This window comes from Python bivittatus, unplaced genomic scaffold (assembly GCF_059951505.1).
Source record: "Python bivittatus isolate LINGU-HERP-01145 unplaced genomic scaffold, Pbiv_v1 ctg000020_np1212, whole genome shotgun sequence".
In the NCBI taxonomy this organism is placed as follows: domain Eukaryota; kingdom Metazoa; phylum Chordata; class Lepidosauria; order Squamata; family Pythonidae; genus Python; species Python bivittatus.
Genome location: NW_028277030.1, coordinates 130,977,767 through 130,996,615, shown reverse-complemented (window position 1 = coordinate 130,996,615; position 18,849 = coordinate 130,977,767). Strand labels below are relative to the sequence as shown.

Genomic DNA, 18,849 nt, shown 5'->3' with positions numbered 1-18,849 from the left:
TGGCTATTCTAGTGATTCTGTAAATAACTTTTTCCCCCAGATACAGGCTTCTTCAGCATGGTTGCACTGGCAGAAAAAGACAGACCTGTTGCTCAGATGTTACTGAATTCTGGAACATGTCCCCGCTGTATTTTCAGGTTCTGTGGTGTAGGATTGCAGACTTCCTACAGGCAACCCCATAAGGTTTGATTAAATTAAAATATATAATGTTGATGAGAGTTGTTTTAATGAAATGTTCAGTCTTAGTCATTTCTCTTTTCATAGCATCTTTCTTTAGGATTGAAAAGAGATTTGGAGTGAACAGGATCCAAAAGATATTTGACAGTGAAGGAGGACATGCAAACAATAATATTTATTATTTTGTGCTAATCTGAATGGGGGCAGGAGATGAGAATTAATGCTAAAGAAGTCTACCTCAGAGTCCAGCCAGAGGAAGTGATCAAGCACAACATCATGAAGCCAATAGATTAATAAACTGAAAGTGATCAAAAGTCAATTGTGTCCCATTTATGACTGACTCTTAGAATCCAGGTCTGCGGTAGGAGCTTGGCTATTAAGCCATTGTAGCCTCCTCTGATGGTTCCATTTGTTACTTATTTGCTTTCCTCTTCTAAATCTGTGTTCTTTTCTATCATTGACAGGCCTCAGACTTGTTTTTCAATCCTCTGCCCTTGATCACTTTTTTGTTGTGGTTGGTTCAGGCACTGACTAAAGATGGTGTCATTGTTAGCTGCTTCTTCCAAGGGTTTTAGTCTTACTCTGTCTTGCATCCAGGAAATGTGAAAGGACAAATGTGAAGCTGGAATGTGTAGCTGCTTTATACTGATTTAGACCATTGGTCCATCAAGCATAATACTATTTTGTTTGACTGTCAACTTTTTTTTTCAAACATGGTTCTTTCCTAAGGATGCTGTTGGAGAATTTCCTAAGAGTAGATGAGTAAATTTTACTAAAGATACTATAAGAATCTGTCCCACTGAGCTATGGCCTACCTGAGCTCTGTGTATTCCAACCTATTTTCTTATGTCTTTTATTTTCACCTGCCGAAAAATCCAAGCCAACATTTGCCATATCCTCTAATGGAGAACAAGAGTGCTCATTCTTCTCAGTGTCAGTGTTATGATCCCCAGCCTCATCCTATGCAGGTTTACTCAAAGCTAAAATTCACTGGCTTTAAGTTTACAAGATCACTGACCACCTGACATTAGTTTTGTTAGAAACACCAGTGCAAATAAACAGGACCTGTAGCTTTCAGTTTGACACATCCCTTTAATGATAATGTGGTGCTGTTATGCCTTGCTGAAACCACAAATGGCACCCTTCCAAGCAAAACTATACTGACAGAATTCTGCTTTTGTTTCTTTTTTTTATCAATCAGGATTTACTTCATGAACTACATGAGTTCCTGGAGAGCAATGAACGTGAAAGCAAATTATCTTGTGAAATGGCTAATCCCCCATGTAAAAAGATGAAACTGGAAAATGCTAATGGGATTAAAGATCAAACCCCAAATGGAAGCCATCAGCTAACCAACGTGCACAGTGATGGAAGTGACACTGTGGCAATTGAGAACTTAAATCCAGTTGTGTGCAACATATGTTTGGGGATTCTACAGGATCTCTGTGAAATGGACTTTGTCAAAGCTGTAAGTGTCAGCCTTGTGGAGCTTTATTTTCAGCTTTTCAAAGGATAAAACCAAGTACAACATGCAATATGTATTGTATACATAGTTAGTATGCATACAGGATTTCACTAAACATTTTGTTGCTGCAAATCACACCTATCTGAGAGTAAATATCATTGTTCCCAAATAAGTGCATGTAAGATTAGACAAGAAGAATTGGCTATACTGTAGTTACAGGATCTTGGATAACTCAGAGCAAGTAACTCATTGGACAAAATTTAGAACTCAAATGCAGCCTTTGATCTTTCTTGGTCCAAGCTATTCTTCCAGGTTCTTCCTCCTTCCTGACTTAGGACCTACTTTATATGCTCTCTCTGAGCTGGTGAGATCAGACCAGGAAGCTCAGGGTTCATTGTGTAAAGTATTTCTCCAGAACGGCAATATTAGAGATTTTTACTTATGTGGCTCCTAGCTTACAGGTTTAGATTCAGGGTCAGGGTCACAGTTTAATAGCTCTTATATGGCCAGTATTCCTGAACCAGCTGACTTTTCTCACCCTTACATTTTGGCTGCTCAAGCATCTTTTGGGATAGAGAGGAATAGGGAAAGAATACATCATCAAAACCTTTTGTGGGTTTGAAACTTCTTGAATTGGCAAAGCTCAGCATAAATATTAAATATGACTTTGTGCCTTTTCTTTGTGAAGAAAGCAGTGCTTTCTGCTGTACCTCCAGCTGAAGGTACAAAATTCAGGACTGCTAAATAAACATGAAGTCTCTAAGACAACCATGTACAGTGGGGCAAAAAAGTATTTAGTCAGCCACCAATTGTGCAAGTTCTCCCACTTAAAAAGATGAGAGAGGCCTGTAATTTTCATCATAGGTATACCTCAACTATGAGAGACAAAATGGGGGGAAAAATCCAGAAAATCACATTGTCTGATTTTTAAAGAATTTATTTGCAAATCATGGTGGAAAATAAGTAATTGGTCAATATCAAAAGTTCATCTCAGTACTTTGTTATATATCCTTTGTTGGCAATGACAGAGGTCAAACGTTTTCTGTAAGTCTTCACAAGGTTTTCACACACTGTTGCTGGTATTTTGGCCCATTCCTCCATGCAGATCTCCTCTAGAGCAGTGATGTTTTGGGGCTGTCGCTGGGCAACACGGACTTTCAACTCCCTCCAAAGGTTTTCCATGGGGTTGAGATCTGGAGACTGGCTAGGCCACTCCAGGACCTTGAAATGCTTCTTACGAAGCCACTCCTTCGTTGCCCGGGCGGGGTGTTTGGGATCATTGTCATGCTGAAAGACCCAGCCACGTTTCATCTTCAATGCCCTTGCTGATGGAAGGAGGTGTTCACTCAAAATCTCACGATACATGGCCCCATTCATTCATTCTTTCCTTTACACGGATCAGTCGTCCTGGTCCCTTTGCAGAAAAACAGCCCCAAAGCATGATGTTTCCACCCCCATGCTTCACAGTAGGTATGGTGTTCTTTGGATGCAACTCAGCATTCTCTCTCCTCCAAACACGACGAGTTGAGTTTAGACCAAAACATTCTACTTTGGTTTCATCTGACCATATGACATTCTCCCAATCCTCTTCTGGATCATCCCAATGCTCTCTAGCAAACTTCAGACGGGCCCGGACATGTACTGGCTTAAGCAGGGGGACACGTCTGGCACTGCAGGATTTGAGTCCCTGGCGGCGTAGTGTGTTACTGATGGTAGCCTTTGTTACTTTGGTCCCAGCTCTCTGCAGGTCATTCACTAGGTCCCCCCGTGTGGTTCTGGGATTTTTGCTCACCGTTCTTGTGATCATTTTGACCCCACGGGGTGAGATCTTACGTGGAGCCCCAGATCGAGGGAGATTATCAGTGGTCTTGTATGTCTTCCATTTTCTAATTATTGCTCCCACAGTTGATTTCTTCACACCAAGCTGCTTGCCTATTGCAGATTCAGTCTTCCCAGCCTGGTGCAGGTCTACAATTTTGTTTCTGGTGTCCTTCGACAGCTCTTTGGTCTTGGCCATAGTGGAATTTGGAGTGTGACTGTTTGAGGTTGTGGACAGGTGACTTTTATACTGATAACAAGGTCAAACAGGTGACATTACTACAGGTAATGAGTGGAGGACAGAGGAGCCTCTTAAAGAAGTAGTTACAGGTCTGTGAGAGCCAGACATCTTGCTTGTTTGTAGGTGACCAAATACTTATTTTCCACCATGATTTGCAAATAAATTCTTTAAAAATCAGACAATGTGATTTTCTGGATTTTTTTTCTCATTTTATCTCTCATAGTTGAGGTATAGCTATGATGAAAATTACAGGCCTCTCTCATCTTTTTAAGTGGGAGAACTTGCACAATTGGTGGCTGACTAAATACTTTTTTGCCCCACTGTATGTAAGTTAATGACTTTTTCCCATCATTTTCTGTCTTACACTAAACAATATTTTGGAAGGGCACAATACTTGTAGGCCTTCTGCCAGGTTTGGTTGATCTGTTCTACCTCTGAATTTGTTGTGGTGGGAAAATTCTAGAGTGGTGTAAGTTTTTACCGCACTACTAAAGCCAAGCTGGTGAGAAGCAGTTAGACATTAGGGGTTAAGGTGAAAGAATCAGTACATTTATTCTAACTTAAAAATGCTGTCTCTACAAATAGAATTATTTTGTAAACAATATTATTCAAACAGGTTTGTAAATTTCCCTGTACAAAGTAATCTGTTCTGGGAGGATATGGGTTGACATATGGTAGGTAAATATGCTAAATAAATATATCCATATTTTTCAGGTATGCCATAAGATTAATTCTTCTGAATACCAGTTTTCCAGTTTTGTGTTTTCAGTGTCATTCCCACCACAGCTTTCAGTCAGAGAGGTAGGTAATTTGCTGATACTTTTATTTATGCTTCAAATTGGCCTTTAATGGGAAAGAAAGGATGTTCTTACACTTTACCTTGCTTTGCATGCTAGGAAATATACTTTATTAGGCAGATATTGAGCAATATAGAATTGGGAGTACTTGAGCAAGAGGGTGGATCAGTGGTGAAGCAGAATGGAAAATTGTCTCTCAGCTTTCTTTTTGGGCAGGTTGATTTGAAGTTTAGCATTTCACTTGGAGATGGTACTTTGGCCAAATGTCACCCTGTGTATCAGATATGACCTTGATTTTTGTGAAAAGTAGAGAAAACTTGGTCAGAGTACTTTCAGCCAGTTACTGAGATGGAAAGAATAAAAATGTATTAGATTTACCAATGTTCTTTCTTTCTTCCTCTCCACCCCTTTTGTTTCCCTATTTATTTCTGTGTGGATGCCTAAAGCATGCAGCATGGCTGCTGGTGAAAGAAGAAATGGGGTGAGTATTTTCTGAAGCATATTTGTTTAGTGCTAGTTTCAAATGAAGATGGCATTTATTGCTCTTCCTCATTTTGGTGAGGTGGGAATGGAGAAAGTGAAGAATACAGTATCTTTTACTCTCACCCATTCCAGTGTGGGAATGTTTCCTTGTTCTCCACTGTTCTCATTTACTACTTTACTGCTTCTGTACTAGGTCCCTTTAATGCTGCTGTCCAAGTGTTTCTTAAAATTAGTATGATCCATATGATACTTAATTTAGATCAGTTTTTCCTAGCCTGCAGCCACTCTTTTCCCTTCTAGATGTGCTAGACTTCAGCTTCCATGAGTAAGTTACTCTGTAACAAAAATGTTCTCAGTTACAAGCAGTTAATAATCCAGTCAGTGTCCACCATCAAGAAATGTAAGTAGCACAATTTTATTCCATATCAATAAATATGCTAATAAGCATTGGAATAATTGGATAATGCTAAAACTTCCATAATGTCTAAAAACCAATACTAGGAGCTAAATTAAAATATTACAGTCACTAAAGCACTAAAACCTTTTTAGGTCTGGGGAAAAAAATGCTTGTCTACCACTGGAGACATATCAGTTTAGAACCCAGTTTCTGGTGGGCAATTTTTATTTTTTTTTTTGCCTACCCTGCTTGGGATTATCAGGGTATGGCTGATGACATTGCAATATCCTTTTTTTTTTTTGAGGCACTTAGGGAGATAGGGAAATGGGGTGTTGTCACAGCTTCTTTTTTTGAACCCCCAATAAGCCAGACTCAATAGACACAAAGCACTGGAAATTGATTGGGTTTTTGTATTTCCCTTCAGTGCCTATGGGGAGACTTTTATTTTACAAAAGGAAAGCTTACAAATAAAGGAAAGGAAGTTGAAGACTAGTATAGAAATTAATCTTAATAATAAAACTATTTCCTATTTTAACTACCCATTATCTATAAGCTCTTTACCTATACCAGTGTTTCTTAAATTTTTTGCTGTCAGGACCCCTTCCCACTTTTAAAAATTATGGAGGACCCCAAAAGAGCTTTTGTTTGTATGGGTTATATTTATCAATATTTAGCATATTAAATATTTAAACTGATAATTTGTAGAATATTTATTGAATCATGTAAAAATAACAATATTAAACTCATTAGATATTAACATAAATAAAATATTTTTCACGAAAAAACCTGTTTTAAAACAAATACTGAGAAGAGTGACGCTGTTTTAAATTTTTGCAATTATCTTCAATATCTGGCAGATAATTTTCTTTTTGCAAACCGTTGAGGTCTTGGGGGACCCCGGGGTCCTTGAACAAAAAAAAAAGGGGGTCCTTTAAAAAACACTGATCTACATTATTTTCTTTAAAGTCTTAGTTCACTATATTTTCATTATCTTTTTTAGTCTTTGCTTTCTATTTCTGTTCTGTCAAACCCTTTACTTTTTTCATCTCTTCTCCTTGTTTGCTCCTGGCTGGGCTTCTTGATTCTTCTCTTCTTCATTCTTCTCTCTTCTTTTCCCTCTTTACTTCATCTGAGGGAAATGGCTTAAAGAACTTTTACTTCGTGCCTCTCTCTCCCCAGTTTTCTCAGCTGCTGCCTCTTTTCTGGTTGCTTTTTCTCATCAGGACAGTCTTTTAGTTTGACTCTTTATTTGACTCCTGGCTTTGGTTCTGTTTATTCAGCCTCCTTCACAAGGCCAGTGGTGGCAGAGCTCCCAAGCAGCCATCTTGTCTTCACTTCTTGCATCCTGCCCAGTGCTGCTGTTTGATTGGGAGCTCAGTTGTCCTGATGATGGGGGAGGGCCAAGAAGGGAGGGGAGGGAGGAGCACAGGTGCTTTTAATCTGCTTAGGTAGTCTGTCCTTCCACAGGTGTCCAAAGGATTAAGGTACCATTATATACTCCTTAATCTCTTCAGTTCTCCACAACAGACAATGAGAAAATACCACCTGATTTTTTTTGGCAGGCCTAGGATTTTTAAGGGATACTTTGAGTAGTATAGAATCTACCTTTATTTAGTACAGTATTTCTCAACCTTAGCTTTTTGAGATGTGTTGACTTCAACTCCCAGAATTCCTCAGTCAGCATGAAATACTGATTTACTACATTACATGGACTTGTTATTATTTTTAGTCAGGCCTTTAAATATTCATGATTATATAGTATTTATATTATACTTTTATATCTGAATGAGGCCTTGTCATACTTGTTTTTAAGCTGTTTTGACATTTATATGTTTTTAATGTTAACTATCTTGACCACTGTATGGACTAAATTGGATTGAACTAATAGTAATAATTGAATTAATAGTAGTGATTTCCAGTGGTCAGCTTCAACATAGCCCAGAGGCACATCAGGGTATTTACATAGGGATGGATATGAAAATAGTGAAGGTAAATGTAAATACATCATAAAAGAGGGTTTAAAGCAATACACAGCTCAAGTGTCTGGTACCCCTACTGATTGATACTTCTGTGTCCCTCCAGACAATTTAAGGACCACAGATATATGGTTTAATTATGAATGAAGCAGCAGTGATCTTCATTAGGTCATAGATCAGCTGATTGCTGGGCACATGGTTATAAATAGTAGTATTCTTACACAGTCAAAGCTATTGCCAGTTCTGGAGTATCCTAGCATGGCACAGTGTATTTCTGTCACTCTGGCAAGTGTGGCCGATGTTGCCTGCCCTATATTCTACTTATTTTTAGACCTTTGGATTATAATAGACTGCTTGATATTGGTAACAGAGGAACTTGCTAGATGATAAAAATGTGGGTCAGTTTATTTTTTATCCTAATTGCACATTCTTCAGAAAGAACTGTCTTTTTCTACAATTTAGGAAACAGGGCCTGTCAATTGGAAAAGATGACTTTGTTCAACTGAAAGAAGCATACAAATGGATTATCCATCCCCTGTTCTTGGAGGAGTTGGGGGTCCCTGCTGATGGAAAGGTAGCATATATATACTCAGTTTACTCTGTTTTTGTACACCTAGCTCACCATTAGCTGATGCAACCTGTATCTTGGCTGTGCTAATTTCAGACTGCAGATTGGCCCTCATGTAGTTGAATGCCTTCTGCAAATAAAAGTAGCATGTTAGGGGCAACAACGGGCCAAAATCCTTTCTCGTGACAGGAGAATATTCCTGGTGCAGAATAAATGTTGTTCACAGGTATTTTTTAACTGTATTAGCCTTCACCTGCAGTTTTTTAAAAAAAATTTTTATTGGTTTAACATACAGATGAAAGAGGTATGGAAAAAAAAATACAAAAAAAATCAACCACAAGGAAAACATAAAGATAACTTCTTATATTGTACATAAGAAACAGCTCAGTTTTTAAATACACCATTAAGCCACCACCATAGAAAAGAATTTTGATTTTTTCATTATATCAGTACAGATCTAGTTTATAAGCAGAGAGCAAATGCATATTTTCATTCCAAGACTGTAAAGCCAGGCTGGTACTGTATTTCTTTCATTAAAAAAAAACTTTTTCTCTATATGCCATACTCAATAAGCCTTTATATGTTGATAAATGTTTACACTGGGGAATATAATTCAAAGCTGCAGTCACATCTTTAAACAATGTTGCTTTTCCTTAACAAATGTGCAAATATAAAACCAAAATGGAACAATAGTGGGACCAGCCCATACCATATATGTGTTGCCTCCATAATTTTGCACTTTTAATACCGTGAAGTTGAAAACCATCCCTTTTTGTCGACTGAATCTCATTCGTTCATTAATATATTGAATATTCTTTAATATCCTTAACCATTGATTTGTTAGTATAGAATATTTCTCTTCTTTCTTCCAAAGTTCTGGCAAATAACTAATATTCACTTCACCAATACTTGTTAGGTATTTGTAAAAGACATTTGTTTTGAAGTGTTACAATTCAGTGTAGCTAGATGACCTCATTAGAGAAGGCTCTTCTCAAAGTATCTTTTGCCCCATTATGTGACAAACAGGAAAAGAGCCTTTTATATTATACTGTGGATTGTTCACTTGTGAAATATGTGATTAGTGCTAATGTTGCATTGATTTTGGTACTAGGTCATTTCTCCCTGCATTTTAAATTGTTCAGTTTGCCCTACCATACCTGTACTGCCTTTTCATGTCATTTTGTCCTTGTTTATTCTTCTCATTGCATTTTCTGGTTGTAAGAACATTTTTTAAAAATAAAGAACAGCTGACAAATATCCCAAATAAAGAATAAATTTAGTATTAGCCCACAGTATAATTACTTCTCTTTTTAGAGTGGCGGGACGGAGCAATAGAAAGGAAAATTAAAGAACTGAAAGACTTAAGGGGGCAGTTAAGCACAAGCATGACTTTTTTCAATAGAGAGTAAGATATTTTGGGTTTATCCGAATCAGGAACTATGATGAAGACTTTGAACCAACCCAAGTTATTAAGTCAACTGTAGACCATAGCTTCATATCCTGGCTGTTAATCATGGTTTGGTACATGTTGAAATCATTCTGATTTTCTTTGGTAGAAGGGAATGAAGTGGAAGCACACACAAGCACTGAAGATGTCCAATGTTTACTGCAAGAAATTCTGATGCACCCTAGACACATGCCTGTTTCTTAATGCCAGTATGAATAATACAGCTGATCTGGCCTTTAACATCTGCAGATGTATGTCTGAGAGTCTTGTTTGGATCATTGCCTCCTGCTTTAACAACTTGAAATTGTTACTCACATTTTGTATTTGCTGAGCAGCAAATATAGTTCCTGTATAATTTTAGTCCCATCAAGTCTTTTCCTGCTCATAGGCTTCAGACTATGAATTCAACTTAGACAGACTGAACTCAAACTATTGAAGAAAAGGGTGGTGTGGAGGAAATCAAATTGCCAGTGGTAATTAAAAAATCCTCTCTTTGATTGTGATTCAGAGCCTGTTTGAAGTGAGTGTTGTGTTTGCTCATCCAGAGACAGATGAAGATTGCTGTTTCCTGTAAGTAGTAATTTAACAAACAATATTTTAACTAGCATTTATGACAGTAGAGACAGATGGTATTGGTTGAACATTCTAGGTCTCCCTCCAAGTTTTGAAATGTCTTGAGCAAGCTCCTTTTGGAAATAGTAGCTAGATAAGCTGTTTTGCCTGATAGTGCTGCAGACAATGGCTGGGTGCTCTGCATAATGTCACCATGACTGGGTTGCATCTCTTAGGATGACAACAAGGTAAGTGGCACTCAGATATCACTGCCAAAATATTGTTTCCAATAACATGCTCCTTCTAGCCCATAATTCTGGTGCCAGGAGGACCATTTAAATGGAGAGGACAGAACAAGGATGTAACTCTGTGCACTCATGCCACTAGAGCCATTCTACCCCTCATCTGCTAAATGTCTTCCAGTTAAAAAAAAGAGAAGGCTCCCAAGTCCTGGGGAGTCGAGTGGGAGGATCAGTTTTTCTAGTCAAGAATGAAGTGCAAGGTCCTGAACTGGGATTTAAACAGTTCCAATTGAGTTGATCGTCCCAAGCTGGTATTTTGCTTGAATAACAGTAGATAGTTCTTTGATCTTCTAGTCAATAGAAGAGATCAGAATCTTCTGCCCTTCAGCTTTTTAATCCCTGGGCAAGTGTCAGTAGGAGCTCAATGAGACAAAGCTACTCAGATTGGCCTCAACCTTGCTGTGATGTTCTGCCAGGCAAGCAGAGTTTCATCCTTCCAGTGGTCCTTTGTTCCATGGCCAAAGGAAGTCAGTCTAAGGAGCAAGAGTTGCCTGACTAGATAGAGATGGGAAAGGTGTTTTAAAAAGTATTTATCCTCCTGGTGATTGTTCTTAGTAGAATGTTTTGACACCAGCAAGTATAAACCATTATACTATTGTATTAATTGTCTATCTGGTAGTACACGTAACCATCTTTTTAAAGATATTTGACTGATTTTTGTTGTTTTCATTCAGAGCTTCAGTGTGTCCAAGCTGCTTCAAACCAGCAAAAAATAAACAGGTAACTAACTTTATACAGACAGCAGTACCTGTGCTCCAAATTCTGTAGCTCATGATAGGCACTCTGGTGCTTTCTAAATATTTTGGCCTTGCTGGCTGAAGCTTACATGATTTCTCATTCAAAACATCTGGAGGATAGCAGAGCACTTACCACTGGCTTAGACTCTTTAATGTATGTGACTTTAAAAACAGGCAGTTGCATGTATAATTTCATAACTGCAAGTGATTGGATGTGAGACCCTGTTTGTTAAGTTGGACTCTGCGGGACAGGGGAAATTATTGCTACTATATCAGCTTCCCTGCTGCATAGCAACCTCCCTGCCTGAGCTCTTTGATTCCCTGATCAAAGTTCCCCAGGCTTATAGTCTTAGGGGGCTTTAACTTGCCTTCTCTGGGGGCAGAGTCAGAAATAGCTTGGGAGTTCAAGGCCACCATGACAGCCATGGGCCTGACCCAGGTCGTTGAGGGCCCAACATATAATGGTGTCATACTTTGCATCTGGTCTTCCTTTCCGGCAGTAGTGGCATGATCTGAAGATGGGGGGGGGGGATTATCATCACTCCCCTGTTAAGGTCAGATCACTTTCTGATTGTCTTGGACTGTGTTGGGGCTGCTTCCTGGCACAGGGAGATGGGACCTACTCAATCAGCCAGTTCCAGAGGGAGATTGGGATTGTTCCTGAAGGTGTTGTGCATTGCTTGACTGAAGCTTTAGTTACCACTTGGAATTAGAGTGTGGCTGGGTCTTTAGATTGGATTAAGCATCTGTGGCATGTCCCCTGGCTTCCTGCAGATTCCAGGATTTCTCCTGATTTACAGAGGATCTTAGAGAGATGAAGCTGGGGAAAAGACACTTACTGCCACTGAAAGACTACAAGGAGTAAACCCCATTGAGCATGAGCAAGAGCTGCTATGAAGGCCTGTCTCATGGTGATAGGGGTGGTAAAGCAACATTACTTATCTACCCTTATTTCATCTACAGATAGACAACCTGAGGGCCTGTTTTTCAAGTAACCTGGTCCTTTCTGGGGAAGTGGGGGTATGGAGACTCATTTATAGACCCTCTGTGAGGAATACTCTAGAGATCTGGCAGATGGTTGCTTGGATTCTGGCCTTGGGGCAGGTCCCATGGAGTTGACTGAAGATGAGTCTGACTTGGTTATCTAGGAACAGTTTGATCCTATTAGTCCTGAGGAAGTGGACAGGGAGCTGTAATCTCAGTCACCTCTGCGTTAGATCCATGTCCCTCCTGATTAGCTAAGGCTTCCAAGGAGATGATACATGGTTGGGTTTGGGTGGTGGTGAATGCATCCTTGAGAGAAGTGATAGACCTGATGACACTTAAGGAGGTGGTGATCCACTCCTTCCTCAAGAATCCATCCCTAGGCCTGATCATTTTGGGCAATTTTCATCTGTCTTCAGGCTTCCATTTTAGGGAAGATTATTGAGAAAGTGGCTGTGCTACTATTTCAGAGAGCCCTGGAGGAAGTAGATTATCTAGATCCCTTTTAGTCAGGTTTCAGTCTTGAGGATGATGCTGAGACCACATTAATAGTGCTTGTGGATGACCTCTGGAGGGAGCAGGATGAGGGTAGTGCATCCATCCTTGGTCTCCTTAATCTTTCAGCAGCTTTCAGTATTGTTAATCGTGGTATTCTTCTGAACTAGGTCTGGGGGTTAGGAGTTGAGGGCATGGTCTTATGCTGGTTCTTCTCCAAGCTGGTGTTGACTGGGGTGGGGGGGGAAGAGCTCCAGCTCACGACCCCTTTCTCCCGGGCTCAATGCTCCCCTGATCCTATTTAACATCTACATGAAGCTGGTGAGGTAATCTGACAGCATGGGGTAAAGTATCATCCGTTGTACATCTCTATCCTGGGCTGCTCAGGTGATGCTCTGGAGGTTCTGTCTCAGTGTCTGGAGGCTGTGGAAATCTGGATGAGGAAGAACAGGCTTCAGCTCAGCCCTAGGAAGTCTGAGTGCCTGTGGGCCTCCTGGTGCCAGTAACTTGCCATTGTTAGTTCTAGGTGGATTTGTGCTTCCCTAGACAGAATTGGTGCACAACTTGGGAGTCCTCCTGAACTCACAGCTCCTGTTCAAGGAGTAGGTGGCAGCAGTGGCCAGGAGGGTTTTACATAGCTTTGTGTTGTATGCCCATTGTGTGTCTTTCTGGACCAGGAAGCACAGCACATGGTCACTTATGCTTTGGTCAGTGCAATGTGCTCTACATGGGGCTACCCTTGAAGAACATCCAGAAGCTGCAATTAGTCCAGAATGTGGCGGCACAAGCAATTATGGGCGTATTTGTCCATGTACACCTTTACTTTGTGAGCTGCACTGGCTCTCAGTAGGCTTCTGGATGTAATTCAAGGTGCTGATTGTCACCTATAAAACCCTTCATGGCATGGGACCGGGTCATTTGAAGGATCGCCTTTCTCCAGTTGTCCCTATCAGTCCCATCAGATCTGACAGGAGGGGAATTCTCTGAGTCCCATCCATTAGAGAATGACATCTGGCAGGACCCAGGAAACTTGCCTTTTCTGCCATACCACCTGCCCTTTGGAACACCATACCACCCAACATTAGGTTAGCCCCAACCCTGTTGGTTTTTTGGGAAGCCATTAAGGTCTGGCTATTTTCCTAGGGATGGGGTCAGGAGGTTAGTTGAGTCCAGATGTGTTGGTTGCTGGTTTCCTTTGTTGCCATAATATGTTTGTCTTTGTCTTTGATTATTGTTTGGTTTGTATAGTTTTTAAATTTTGTTAGCAGGCCAGAATTTGCAAGATAGGCAGTCATATTTATTTATTATTTATTTATTAAATTTTTCAACCGCCCATCTCCCCCCAATGGGGGAACTCTGGGCGATTATATGAAATATAATAAATATAAATATTTATATAAATATAAATATATTTATGTATATGAAATAAATAAGACTAATATAAAATACAGGGAGGCACATACTTCCTAGATAAGACTGGCATCCAAAGCAACCTGCAGTTAGAATTTGTAAAGCCTAAGTCTATAATCAAATGTAAGAATTTTCTTCTATAATAAAGCACCAGGCTTAGAACACAATAAGAAAGCAGTGAACAAAGCAATATTATCAGATAAGCCATTGGAGAGCCGCTTCCTAATTAGCTAAAATAAATTAAACAGAAAGAATAAGCTTTGCAATGACTGATAACTTGGGTAATATTTTACTTTTCTCTATAGTCAGTCTTCACCAGAATGGCCGTGGTAAAGGCTTTGGATATGATTGATGAAGAAGAGTTTCACAAGTAAGGAACTCCTGAATTTATTTTATACATATACATAATTTCACAATACAAAGATAGTCAAGCGGCATGTCAGCAGACACTTGGAAAATAATGCTATTACCAGGAGTCAGCATGAGTTTGTTAAGAACAGGATATAAGGCTAACCTTGTATTTTTTTATGACAGAGTGATTTTATGATACAGCAGAGGAAAACTATGGATGCAGTATGCCCTGAAGTCAGTGAAGTGTTTGGGAAGGTCTCTCATGATCTCTCATGATCTCATGTCTCTCATGTAGACAGACTAGACAAAAGTGTGCAGCCCAAAGAACTCCAAGAGACAGGGCAAATACAGTTCTGTTGCGTTTATTAGCTACCACCTCCAGACAGAAAATCTCCCCAGACTGAACCCTAGTTCCCAAGCCAGCCAGCCACAACACCGTGAATTCCTTAGGGAGGTGCCAGCCTCATCTTCTTGAACTTCCCATGCTCCTGCTGGGGGCTAAGAACACACTTATCTCCCTGAGCCTGGCCTTCATAAGTCCATTCCATCACAGCTAGTTAGTGTTATGGATTGGTGGATTTGCAGCTGGTTATACAGCTACATCCAAAGGGCGCTCATATGTGGTTCTGCATTGTCCTGAAAAAAGTATCAAGTAGGTTTCCTGGAGCTCCATCCTTGGCCCAACATCCATACAACATCTTTATAAACGACCTAAAAGATGAAATGGAAGGAATACTTATCAGATTTGCAGATGATCCCAAGCTAAGGTCAAACTGGATAGGGATCTGCCAGAGGGTCATGAACAACTTAGAAAGGGTGGGTAGCGGTGTTGCAAACATTTTTTACAGTATCTTTATTTCAATGTTCAGCCAACATAAAGTAAAAAACATAGTCACTATGAGGTTAACAGCTCTAACAAAAAAAGAGAATGTCTAAAAATAGTAAAGAGAGTGATGATGTGGGATAGGGGTGGGATGGGGATAAAAATGGTAAGCAAACCCAGAATCTATGCTATTTAAAAAGCTAAAATAATAAATCATGGCTACAAAAGCTGTGAAACTGGGCAACAGGAGTAATAATAGCAGTTTAGGCATGAGTTGTGTCAAGCGTGAGTTGCTCAAGCTAACAGTTAATATTTAGTGGGTTTTGCATGCTGTTGTACAGAACGTGGCAATATTATACATTTCGGGGTTGGTATCAGTAGGGAGATGTAAAATTGGCTGGGTCTGGGTAGACTGGTGAGTAGTGGGAGAGTAACAGTACTGCAGATGTCTTTGTGAAATGACTAGGAGAGAAAGGTGTGCTCAGTGGTTTTGATTGCTCATCACTGCAGGAGATGCTACAGAAATGCCAGGAAAGAGATCTTATTTCTTCCTTCTGACAAAGGTGAAGGGTGCATTGCTGTGAGCCAGAATGAAGTCCCTGTGCTGTGCTTAGGGTGCTCTGGGGATGTGCATCCATTACATGCTGCTCAAGGAGCCTACTGGCCTGCTCATGTTTCTTTGGTTATGGTAGATCAGCTCAGATTTTGAATATTACTAAGGTTATGAATTAATTTTTCATCTGCTTCTATTTCTTAGGTACAATATTGCATTCTTTAAATTGTTTACATTATAAAATATGTTTTTGAAACATTTTTAGATACTCCCATATCTATTTATTTTGCACAGTGTTTAAATTTTTCCCTAATTTTTTCTCTAGTGAATTGTTCCTTGTATCTCCTCTAATACAGGAACTATCCATCTCCTCCAAGTTTGCCTAAAACTCCTTGCTCAGCTGTTGATATTCAGTGCAACAATGGTGCCATTTTTGTGGCTGGTAAGAAACAAATGTTTTTCCTCTAATGTCTTTCTCTTTTCTTTACTTAAAAGGTTAGCTACTTGGTAGTCATAATTTCTCACTGGAAAAAATGCATCTTTTACTAGGCCTTTGTGGTCGATGTGCAAGTTTGATAGGCAGTAGCTCTGAGGTCTTTAAACTAGAGGTTGAAAAGGATTACTCCTTTTCAGGACTACTGAGCAATGATGTTCTCTGTTTAATGACAAAAGGCTACTATCAGTTGATACTGGGACAGAAACCAATATGATTATATGAACAAACCCTCAATTTTGTTTTGTATGGAGAGGTATAATGGCACAGCACAGGTGAGCCATGATCAATATTAAGGAAGTGTCAAAAAGTCACTGACATTCACCCCCACTGAAGGATATTGATATGTGTAGTATATCAGTTTGATTTCATTTTTTTAAATAATAATTTTATTAGAGTTTACAAATATAAAGATAAAAACCTAACACAAACTAAGGAAAATATAAAAAGTAAAGTAAAGAAAAAGAGAAGTGCAAAGAGATAGAAAAAAGGAAAGGAGAATATATAAAAGATGACTCCCTCCTCCCTCCGGACAAGTATAAACAATTTCAGTAATTTAACACCTTCTTTAGTATTTCAATAAAAAAAAAGAAAAAAAGATCTCTTCTTCCCATATGTCATCCTTTAACAATAATCAAATGATAAAAACTCATCATTCAGTCGTAATCAGCAAAAGTCTATTAAGAGCTACCAAAAATAGTAATGTGTGTATTTTAACCTTAATAAAAAAAATCCATTTTGTAAAACAACTTATCACTTTCTCTAAGAAGCAAAGCAAATGTATTATCAGTTTGATTTCAAATGAGGGTTTGTTTTTCAAATCACAGTCTATTTCTGATTAAAGCCGGGTATTAGGAAGTGGTATTTATATTTGGCAGTTTTCCTTAGGCCAGGCCTGTACTCACTTGACAACTACTGTACTGTGCTGAAATCATTGGAAAAGCATCTTGGAAATGTGTATGTATCACCAGAAGCATACTGAAATCTGCTGCTGAAAGTCATAGTTGTATTGTTTGCGTTTGCTAGTTTTCTTTATCCGGGGTCAAAAATATTAGATGATATGCAAATATTTATCCAGCTGTTTTTCATCATAGTAGACAGAAACAACCTTAACATGTGATGTGTTGTATATCACAATAGATCAACTAGCTGTAAGCTTATATTTTCAAAGCAAGCTTATATTACAGACTTCACTGCTCAAGGGATGAGGAAAAAGCAACTTAAGAAGCAATTCTTGAGGCATCTTCTAATGCATGCTTTATAATGGTGATTTCCTTTGCTATGCACTTGGCTTCTAGTAAAATGCTTTTATTTACTTTTGCTGAGCTAAAAGTTAATAAATATCATGGCACATTTTTTTGGTATGTGTCGGTTTCTTTTTGAAACAGGAAGATATAATAAATATTCAAGAACATTACCTCAGACTCCCTGGATTATAGATGGAGAGAGGAAAATGGAATCATCTGTAGAAGAATTGATCCTGGAGCATCTCATGGCTGCCTTCAAAGCAGACAGTGAGTGTTTGCATACATATGTTCATCTGTATTACTTTAAGTAAGCTATATATGCACTGATGGAAAAATGCAGGAAAATTATGCAAATAGGTAATCCAGCATCTGTTTAATGTAGAACTAAACTCTGATGGGGGATGCGGTGGCGCAGCGGCTTAATGACGCTGAAAGTTGCCGGCCAGAAATGGTCGACGCTTCAGCGGTTCGAGTCCAGCCTTCGCGTTAGCAGGGTGAGCTCCTGTTTCCTCCCCAGTTCCTGTCAACCCAACAGTTCGAAAACTCACGGGAGTAGATAAATGGGTACTCTCACTCCGGTGGGAGGAAAAATGCTGGCGGCGCCTTGCAAAAGGAGTCGGGAGCAGTTGCCGGTAAGCGCAAAAAACCGCACGTGCCCGAAAAGGGCGCGAAGCAACGGAAACCCCGCCTCCTGCGCTCGCCACCTGGACTCTGCTCTAGGAAGGAGGCTCTGGCAAACCACTTCCGAAACAATTGCCTTGAAAACTGCAAGGACTCGTCCAAGCAGTCACTGCAGAGTCGGTAACGACTGAGCGCAGATAAAAAAAAAAACTCTGATGTGCCTTGATCATGCAGAATAGCTTAGTTTGCATAGTCACCCTCCGGGGGAGATGGGTGGCATACAAATCTAATAAATAATTTAGTAAATAAATAAATAAATGATTTCTAAATCATGCACTAACCCTGCATTCCTCTCATGTAGTGCCTCAGCAAACTCAGTTTTTCTTCTGTTTTTAAGGTTTTAATTTTTCATCCTCTGGAAGGGAAGATGTGGATGTGAGAACATTAGGCAACGGTAAGCTCAACCCTTGAGAATACCCTGAATGGGAAAAAACAGTCGATGATCCCTGGACGAAAACAAGGCCATTTCTGAGATCATAGAATCATGGCGTTGGAAGGGGCCACTTAGGCCATGGTGCCCATCTCCCTGGTCATTGTAGAAGTCTGCTGAGTGGTTAATAAGATCAGCATTTTTCACTGAAACTGCAGCTTGGAAGATCTGTCCAGCAATTCGAACTTAACATTTGGAAGTATTCAGAAGTTGCATCGAATGCATTTTTAAATTATTTATTTTGAATTTAATAATTAAAAAAAACCAGAATAAGAACAGCATTTTTCTCCTTTGCTGAAAATTTGTATGTCCTTTTCAGAACACAGGGAATTTCTGATAATATTGTTAATATTTACATTTCTGGGCACAAAGAGTCTGCTATATTTTCTTGTATTTCTTTTTGTCCTATTCCTGTTGAGAAA

General features: G+C 39.4%; 1 protein-coding gene across 4 annotated transcripts in view; it reads left to right on the top strand.

Moving 5' to 3' along the window:
- The window catches only part of PUS10 (pseudouridine synthase 10), a 31,168-nt gene that overhangs the window by 3,990 nt on the left and 8,329 nt on the right, over positions 1-18,849 (top strand). For 3 of the 4 annotated variants that reach the window (XM_088149673.1, XM_088149665.1, XM_088149682.1), the window contains exons 2-12: positions 41-183; positions 1,379-1,645; positions 4,416-4,502; positions 4,945-4,979; positions 7,817-7,928; positions 9,878-9,939; positions 10,898-10,943; positions 14,155-14,219; positions 15,933-16,018; positions 17,458-17,583; positions 18,335-18,391. In XM_088149673.1, the coding sequence (XP_088005799.1) occupies positions 58-183; positions 1,379-1,645; positions 4,416-4,502; positions 4,945-4,979; positions 7,817-7,928; positions 9,878-9,939; positions 10,898-10,943; positions 14,155-14,219; positions 15,933-16,018; positions 17,458-17,583; positions 18,335-18,391 (1,069 nt within the window). In that variant the 5' untranslated portion in view covers positions 41-57. The remainder of the gene's footprint in view (positions 1-40; positions 184-1,378; positions 1,646-4,415; positions 4,503-4,944; positions 4,980-7,816; positions 7,929-9,877; positions 9,940-10,897; positions 10,944-14,154; positions 14,220-15,932; positions 16,019-17,457; positions 17,584-18,334; positions 18,392-18,849) is intronic. The other variant, XM_088149675.1, reaches the window with a different exon arrangement.